Below are 9,338 nucleotides of genomic sequence, written 5' to 3'. Positions count from 1 at the left end.
GAACTCTCACACACACTCCTACACTAAAACCACAAACCACTCTACTTCTAGAGCACTTGAAATGAGCTAAACTAGCAGTGAGAGATGAAAGGATGAAGTAGCTAACCTTTAGAACACTTGTGTAGTTGGTGCACCGTCAAACCTAGACAAATCTTGAGGAAAATGGAACTTGGAGATGTCGAGCTTGGAGAGGAGAACGCTTATGTGTGGCTCGGGAATTTCATCGAACACCTCATGTGCATGCATAGAAGGATGGCAAGAGCATGGCATGCACACCTCACACAGCCAAAAAAAAAGGAGAGGGTGGGAGATATATATAGGCATCTCTTTGGTCCTGGTTAATGGACAGAACCGGGACAGAAGACTAACCGTCCCGGTTCCAGCCCCCAACAGGGTCTAATTAATGCTCCGCGACACGCCACGTGTCACTCGCTGGATCTTTAGTCCCGATTTTTAACACGAACCGGGACTAATGCATCGAACCAAACCGGGACTGTTGCCCCGCGAGGCCCTGACAGTTCGAACCGGGATCAACGCATAGCATTGGTCTCGGTTTTATTTCGACCCGAGGCTAATGTGATTTGGGGCTGCAGCCGAAAGCCTCATTTTCTACTAGTGAGAATTGAGTACCTCGTTACGACTCACACTCCACAAACTAATCATTGTAGTGTATTGCGTCAAATTCCTGGTTTAGTCTGAAGTACAAGAAAATACATGAAATGTTGGGGAAGTTCCATAAACATACTTATAATGTCATGAAAACTTAAAACACGACAAATTTTCTTGGTCTATTATTTTAGTGGTGAGAAGACGTATATGGACACATATATAATTTTTTATTTCCTAGTACATGTACGTTTACTGAGGGAAAATGACGCTCCAAAATTTCTATACAAATGTTCATGTAGTTGCATCAAAATGTCATTCCCACTAGATCTTATTGCACTTTTTGATGAATAAGTTGGTCAATTTATCTATACAAAAAATAAATATTGCCGCTGCAAGGTTTTGAGTTTATTCTAGACTAATAAACCTTTGAAGTCATTCTTAGTATTTTTTTTTCTGTTTGGATGGATGTCTTTCCCGCCAACATTTTATTCCAGGAAAAATGTTTACTAAGATTTTTTTCCATTTGGGTGGAAGCTTCTCAAGTTCATTTTACTAAGAAATTAATTTGTGTATGCAAAAAAAAAATTATGGACACAAACCTGGAAATTAATGACTATGAAATGGTTTGCCCATCCTTTGTTTTAATACGATGTTGACCTTTCTATGTTTGTATGATAAAATGTCAAACTTATAGAATAGTTTTTAAAATTTGTATCGAGTTTGCTTTTTTTTAACGTGGGCTGACCACATTTTCATGGTACCTTAATATAATTGTGGTGTCCATCGGATGATTTCTTAGAAAATCAACTCATATAATTACTCTCTTGATTCATTTGTGAGTTGGCTGTTATAAATTATTATAATTGTGTATGTATTTTCGATTCTATGCAGGTTTGGTAGCTAGTTTTTGTTACCGGAGACTGGAGTTTTTTTAGGAGATATTGAAGCGGTGGTGTTGTGCTGTAGACTATACTCAGCTAGTTCGGCATTTTCCATGGAAGTCATGTTACTCGAAAAATATATACTTATAGTGCTTTCTTGATATGCTTGTGATGTTTTGATTTTAAGCTTTTTTTTTAAATCAGACAGACTTTTGGAACTTTGTATTGTTGTGTGAAAAAATGTTATTTTTGGGTGAATATCATCACATTAAACCTACGGACCACAACCCACAATGCAAAATTAATCATACTTGACCGTTCAAGATAATTGTTGGTCTTTCATGCGATGTGGTGCACACATACACCTGACATCCAAGAGAAAAAGAAAACTGGGTGCGACTAAACCAAGTGACTGGTTCAGGCATTGGAAAAAACGCCAAGAGGAATCTGATGGCAAGGAGTTAGCAAATCGCTCTCAAAAGAATTACTGGGGTAAAAACTAGCAAAACTTTTGCTAAATGGTGTAAGCTGGACGGAAAATTATCAAAAATGTTAAAGTAAGGGATAAAAACTGAAATTCACACTTTAAAATGGGTTAAACAGTTTACCAATGGGAGGTAAAAAGTGGAATTCACTCTGAACTTATTATTACATGTATGCATCGTCCTCGATCCCCATGCGTGCACAACAACTTAATTTCTACGTACGTACCAACATTTGACCAGGCAATTGAACTAGTACTATGGAGTATATAGCTAGCTTAAGTACGAACATGATGAAAGAACAGCCTCTAACACACACGACGACACACAACTGGAATCTTATCTTGCATACATACATATAGCTCCCAAATTAAATAGTCATCCTCATGCATGCATCATAAGGGTCAATCTTCCATCGACCGTGATCTTCTTCTTCCTAGAATCCATGAATCAGCATGTCCATCACCGCGCCCGTGATGATCAGATGATCAAATCTCTGCCAGCGATGTTTCATATGATCAGACTCTTTTGTGTATCTGGCCGACGACTGGCCTTGACTGAATTGACAGGTGCGAGTGCATGCATGTGTGCTTGGTCGACTGATTGTTAAATTTGGTTTCCACTTACCAGAGGTGGAGGCCGTGGCCGGCGTGGAGGCTGCTGCACGCCGGGTCCTGCAGGTTGGGCTGCGTCGGCTGCAGCCGGAACCCGGCGGCTTCGGCGGCGTGGAGCTGAAGCTGCGGGGACGTCAGCTGCAGCGCGGTGCTCGACGACTCCTCGCCCGTGTAGTACGGCGTCGCCGGGAAGGCCGGCGTCAGCATCGACAGCACCGGCGGCATCACCGCCATCTTTCCATCACCGCCATGCTGGTTCTCGCTGATCTGTACAACAAGCGCGCGCAGCACCCACAAATCATTATAAATCCACACGTGCATGCAGATGCTTTGCTTCAACAGACATTTCCCATTGGTTAAAGCAGGACTAATCTATTACCATGCGGCACAGGAAACTGTTCTGATCTTCCAAGATATGCTCCTGTTAATTGATCAATTAATTAGCAACCCTCACATAGCGATCAATTAATTTCACACACACACACCAGATCAATAGCAGATGCGTTATATACCTTGCGACGTAAATTGTCGAGCTGCTGGTTCAGGAGCTGATGCTGCAACAAGCCAAGAACACAGCAGTAACACAAGACGTGAATTAGTTGGGTAATAAGTACAGTAAATGAACGATGGAACTGGTTCCTATATAGTAGTAGTTCATTTGCTGCAAGGAAGTAAAAGTACCCAGTTCATATCCTGGCATGCATTGCCTTTTTTTACCTTCCTTGCACGGACTTTGGCGACGGAGAACTCGAGCTGCTGCTCGATGTCGTTGACGTCGACGAGGGAGAGGGAGGAGAGGTCGTCGCCGGTGTACCTGCGTATGCCATCCTCCAGCTTCTCCATCTCGTTCCTCATCCGTGTCATCTCCACAAATATTTGCTGCATCCATCCATGCATGAAGAGAAAATAGTATAAATTTCCCAGTGCTATCAGTTTGCCGATGCGCTGAATGCTGGTAAATTAATAACTAGCAGTAGTAGTAAGTGATTTTTGGTGTGTGTTTGTGTTTACCTGATCGTGGTTAATCTCTTCGAACTGACTGTTGGTGGTGTTCTGGTACTGCTCAATGAGATCCCTCAAGCTACATCATTAGTCAAGTATGTTAATTAGATAATTCAGTTAACTCGTGTGCTGGTGATGGCTAGCTACATCTACCTAGTTCAGTTATACTTTGTCAGTAATTTCATGCGAAACAAGGGTCTAGTTCTTGACGAACATCAGACAACGATTATCTGGGAAATTAGTTCAGTTTTGTGCATTTTCTTGATGCATGACATGAATCTATCACGTGAATGATTGAACAATTTTACTTAAGAATTCATCTGTTGGACGCTTAGAGCCAGCTGCACCAGATTTACAGTAACAAGCCCTAGCTTATAGTCAAAACTTAATTTGGTGTTCACAATAATGTTTCATGGACTCACTACAAAACTGTGTAACTTATGATCATATAAATGTCTGCATGCATGTCCGCTGAATTAATATATATAAGCATCTACTTCCTTCGTTCCTAGATATAAGTCTTTTTACAGATTTCACTACGGATCACATACGGAGCAAAATGAATGAATCTACACTCCAAAATATGTTTATATACCTCCGTATGTGGTCCATAGTTGAAACTCTAAAAAGACTTAAATTTAGGAACGGAGGGAGAGTAGCTGACACGCGTGTACATGTATGTTCTTATCGACAGAAATTCAGCATCGATCTGTCTGAATAGTGAGCTTGAATATCATCTCTGAATAAGAACACAGTGAGTTTATTATGGTCTGCTGACAGATTAACACGCGATTAACTTGATCCACACAGACCAGAAAATCCAGGCTTACGATGACATGCATGTTCGACAATACTGTACAAGGTAGAGGACCCCATGCTTGAAATTAAAAGCATACACACGTTCAGTTTCAGTTCTTAGGAAGGAACAATCAGCAGCATATATTTGTACTAATTAATTAACTAGCTGCTAGTAGATCCGGTTCTCCAAACAAGTGGAAAGAAAGAAGTACGTGGTAGCAGATCGACGAAGAGAAGCTAATCAGTTAAGAAAGACGGACCTGGAGGCGGGGCTGGAGTACTCGAACATCCTGCCGGTGCTGGAGAAGATGACGACGCCGACGCGCGCGTCGCAGAGCACGGCCAGCTCGTTGGCCTTCTTGAGCAGCCCGCCCCGGCGCTTGGAGAAGGTCACCTGCCGGTTCGTGGCGTTCTCGATCCGCTTGATCTCGATTTTCCCGCGACCCATCTCCCCAACCGCAACGATCGATCCAACCAGGATTCCAGGAACCAAACCCCAGCTGTGACCTGCTAAGAATTAATCTGCACGTCTCCGCCCCCCTGCCGCATCAACAAGAAGAAGAACGAGGGTTAATCGTCTTCACGAGCTAGCTCTCTCATGCATCAATCAAATCAACTGGATCTGATCCAACAGCACAATCACACAAGCAGACCAACAGAAAGAAGGAAGAAAGAAAATCGTGTGGAGCTAGCTGGCGCCCTCTTAATTTGCGAGGAACCAAAAACAAGAAGTGGCTAGGAGATGGATGCTCCAGCTAAAGTAGAATTTTTCACTAAATTTGCGAGGAACAAAGGGGCCATTCTTTCCGGCGCCGATCATAAGGATGGAGAGACAGGAGGGGAGGAGGAGTACTAGACACCAGGGGAGGGGTGGTGGTGATATGCACATTACCTTGTGAAGTGGTTGCTCCAAAGGCTAAGGCAGGGGGTGCAGAAGGAGGGACATATATAGAAGGAGAGTGAGGTAGTGTACTACTGCTGCTGCTGCTGGTACCGCTGGCTGGCTGGCTAGCTAGGTCTACACTCTACACCCGATCTCCTCACATACTGCCTAGCTAGCATGCAAAATAATGGTAAATGCCTGGCAGTGACACTTGTTAACTGGCCCTCTTGACTGGCTGTAAATAACGATGGCTGGCTTTAAATCCTGCTTCTTTTCGGCGGTGTTTCTTTCTTGCGTGGCTGTCTTGTTGCTACCAGCATGCAAAGTGGTTGCTTCTCTGGCTCTTGTTTGCGGTCAATCAACTTTTATTTTCTTTCTTGCCCTCCATATATAGAAGAGAGCTCTATATAGGATAGAATGACCCGCAAACCCTTCTCTCCCCTTCATAATTGCTTCTGATTTGCTTCCTTTTCTTGTGGACACCTAGATGATTAATTGACTATCATGCATAAAGTTAGACTAACGTATATTTGCTCACAATAGCTCTATGTAAGTCGTCTAAATTTCCAATTTGGGCCAGTCGATTTTTTGTACAAGAAGCAAGTTCGCCCAAGGAAAAGAAGGAGCAGCCGTCGGCGATCTATCTTAGGGTGACAGGCTCGCCAACGATCTATCTTAGGGTGGCAGGCTCGCCGACGATCTATCGGGGTGGGGGGGGGGGGGGGAAGAGGTTCGACGAAAGATTCTGCTCCTCGTCGGGATTAGAGGGATGGTCGTGAGTGGCGGTTGGGGGATGAAGGGGCTGCAAGGCAGGTGCGGGAGCGCCGCCGGACACGAGCGGAGGCAGCAGGAGGTTGGTCCGGTGATACGTCGGGTGACTTGAAGAAGATGCACACGAGATATGGGCTGGAGGTGGGAAAAAGACATCTGGCCTTCCATTTTTCATCCAACGGCTTAAACCAAATCGACTGACCAAAACAAATCAAAAAAATTACACTTTAATACCACATTTGGGACAGTGGTGGTGAATTGGTATCAAGATTGGTAATTTTTACGTATCAGGCTGGTTGAGCCCAGCAAGGCTACGGGTGCTAAGTTACTAATTTTCTTAATTACTATATTCATTCATATATTTTTGCTATCCACAATATTGTCTATCTATATTATATTATTCAGATACACCCGACGTATTTTAACTAATTATATGTCTAATGCATCTTTTTTTCTTTTGAGTTACTCGTATGTTGATTGATTTTTTTAAGCGCGCAGTTACATAAAAATTTGACAACATGTGTTAAACTGTTCAACTTTTATTCATCCATCATATCAAAATTTTCCTGAATATTTTGAAATGCACATTGTCAAAAAATTTCATCATGTATTAAAAAATGTTCACCATAAATTACAAAAAGTTCACCACGCATTATGTAAATTGTTCATCATATCTTAAGAAGATATTCAACATATACTAAAAACAATTTGCTTTTAAAATATGTTCACTGCATATTACACAAAAGTTCACTATATTAGAAAACTGTTCACCGTTTGCAAAGAAAAGTTCATCATGCATTGAAAAATGTTCACTATACGCAGAAGAAATGCTCAGCGTACATTAAAAAAATCCATCCATGTTTGAAAATATGTTTGTCATATACTGAAGCCTACCATAAAAAAATATTCAGTAAGTACGTTAAAAATCTAAGAGGAAAACCAACCTAGATAACGAAAAAAGAAGAAGAAATGCAGGCCTCGCTGATTTTTTTTCAAAACTACTACATATTTTATAATAAATTCGAAAAGCATATATGCTTTTTTTTTAAATGTCAAAATTAACATCCCGTCAGCCTCTTGTGGGCCGACGGGGGTCCTGTCGGCCTTTGGGAGGCCGAAGTGGGCTTGTCGGCGTGCAGGTGGCCGAAGAGCCATCTGTCGGCTTGCGGTTGGCCGAAGAGGACCCGTCGGCCTCTAGGAGGCTGAAGAGTGTCAGAGGCACAAAACGTGATTAAGATGGTCTCAAATGAAAAAGTTATCAGTAGGAAAACTCTTCGTCTCATCGAAGCGGTTGATTTTGATATAAAAGTCGTCTTAATCCGAGATCGTATGCGACCTGTAGAGCCAAAATAAGATCAGGGACATAAGTTGTAGAGTTACTTCGGACAGACCGAATGGATGTCAGAAATTTTGTCACGGGGCACCCGATGCATTCGGTGAGACCGTGTGGAATACGAAAGAGTACACAAGTTTGGTCACGTTCACTCGATGAGACCGAGTGAACGTGACCAAACTCTTCGAGTGACTGCATAAATCTTGTTAACCCCATTTTAAAATATGCTTCCACCATACAGAAATTATGTTGAGATTACATAAATATAATGCATCCAGTTTTCGTGATTCATTTGTATCATAATTTTGCTTCTTTACGGTGCACAACTTGCTTCATACGCATCATAGTTATGCTTCTTCATTTCATATGGTTTAATTTAAGTGCTTGACACTGGTGCTTCTACATTGTGTTCAGTTTGCTTCATTGAATGCTTCATATTGTTTCTTTGGCATCATCTTTGTATCCAAATCAAACTAATCATGCTTCCTAAACTTCTGCAAGGCTAGCAAGAGTGGAAGATCATGCTTTCCCGACGGTGGGCATGTCATGGTCATGGATGGTGGGCATGGAGTGTAATATGAGATCGAGCATCTCGAGTGCCCAATATTTTGTCAACATCTTGGAAGAAAACTAGCAACACAAACACTAGATTGTTCATGTTCAAGGGCGTTCCCTCGTTGGTGACAGTGTCGCTGTTCTCCACGAAACTCTTGGAGCTCATAATGTAGACACCAACAGACATGTAACTATATATTATTGTTTCTCGCATATGTTACTATGGCAATGAACTTTTGCTTGAGCCGCCGCTAGAGTATCTTTCAACCAACATTAAAGTATGCTTCAAACAATTTTGTGTTGCTCATCTTGGTAAGTTTTACTGAGCATTTCGATTCTTTTGGATAATTTTAATTTTTTGACCTATGTTGGTGTGTGCTTCATTGCATCTCTTCTCATGGGTGCTTTCATTGTACATACATTTTGCTGCACTGTTTCTAGACGTGCTTGTTAGTTTCTCATACAATCAGGATGGTGTTACTATGAATATAAGTGGTGGCTAAATTGTTGATGATGTTCTGGACAAGACACAAAAGTGAAACATACTATCGTAATATTATTTTTGTTGTTTTTGCCTACAGAGTTGTAATTTATTATTCACATCGGCTGAAATTTGTTCCGATGCTTCGTGCTTCTCTTTGTGCTTCGAGTGAACGTGACCAAAGTTGTGTACTCCTTAGTATTCCACACGGTCTCACCGAGTGCACCGGGTGCCCCATCACAATTTTTCGGACATCCATTTGGTCTGTCCGAAGTAACTCTACAACTTCTGTCCATGATCTTGTTTTGGCTTTACAGGTCGCATACGACCTCGGATTAAGACGATTTTTATATCAAAATCAACCGCTTCGACGAGACGGAGTTTTTTCATGTTGATAACTTTTTTCATTTGAGGCCATCTTAATCACGTTTTGTGCCCCTAACACTCTTCGGCCTCCTGGAGGCCGACGGGCCCTCTTCGGTCAACCGCAGGCCGGCAGGTGGCTCTTCGGCCACCCGCTGGCCGACAGGCCCACTTCGGCGTCCCACAGGTCGACAAGTGCCCTGTCGGCCCACCAGTGGCGGAAGGGGTGTTAGTTTTGACATTCTTAAAAAAACACATATGCTGTCTGAATTTTTATTATAAAATACGTAATAGTTTTTTAAAAAAAAATCGGCCTTGCTGGCCCCTGCACGCGCTCTCAATTATAAAAAAAAATACAGGCCTCGCTGGCCCAACCATCAACCAACGTTTGCGCACTATTATAAAAGAAAAGACGGACTTAGTCTAGCACGAGCGCGGCTGTGGCCTGCTGGCAATGGCCTACCACAGATTTTCTGTATTTTATTTCGTTTTCCTATTCGATGGAAAATTTCAAATGAGTCTAATTCGATACTGGAAATTTGTGAACGGAAATATATCCCTCAGCG

At 42.2% G+C, this 9,338-nt stretch overlaps 1 protein-coding gene across 2 annotated transcripts; it reads right to left on the bottom strand.

Moving 5' to 3' along the window:
- Nucleotides 1-2,085: 2,085 nt before the first annotated feature.
- Nucleotides 2,086-5,382, bottom strand: LOC123402416 (MADS-box transcription factor 29-like). Of its 2 annotated transcripts, XM_045096342.1 has the most exons (8): nucleotides 5,279-5,382; nucleotides 4,647-4,926; nucleotides 3,598-3,667; nucleotides 3,304-3,465; nucleotides 3,099-3,140; nucleotides 2,966-3,007; nucleotides 2,600-2,853; nucleotides 2,086-2,468 (listed from the first exon to the last, which is right to left on the bottom strand). In XM_045096342.1, coding segments are annotated over exons 2-8 (759 nt in total). In that variant the 5' UTR covers nucleotides 4,835-4,926; nucleotides 5,279-5,382; the 3' UTR covers nucleotides 2,086-2,467. The 2 variants fall into 2 exon arrangements, with proteins under 2 accessions (XP_044952277.1, XP_044952276.1); XM_045096341.1 differs by lacking the exon at nucleotides 2,086-2,468 and having other exon boundaries at nucleotides 2,596-2,853.
- Nucleotides 5,383-9,338: the final 3,956 nt, after the last annotated feature.

Source organism: Hordeum vulgare, chromosome 6H (assembly GCF_904849725.1).
Source record: "Hordeum vulgare subsp. vulgare chromosome 6H, MorexV3_pseudomolecules_assembly, whole genome shotgun sequence".
Taxonomy (NCBI): Eukaryota; Viridiplantae; Streptophyta; class Magnoliopsida; order Poales; family Poaceae; genus Hordeum; species Hordeum vulgare.
The sequence above is the reverse complement of the archived record's forward strand: the minus strand, read 5'-3'. Positions and strand labels throughout refer to the sequence as shown.

Coding starts and splice junctions, on each gene's coding strand:
- LOC123402416 (XM_045096341.1), bottom strand. CDS start 4,834: ATGGGTCGCGGGAAAATCGAGATCAAGCGGATCGAGAACGCCACGAAC. Junction 3,008..3,098: donor TCGACAATTTACGTCGCAAG/GTATATAACGCA, acceptor ATCAATTAACAG/GAGCATATCTTGGAAGATCA. Junction 2,854..2,965: donor ACAGTTTCCTGTGCCGCATG/GTAATAGATTAG, acceptor CTTGTTGTACAG/ATCAGCGAGAACCAGCATGG.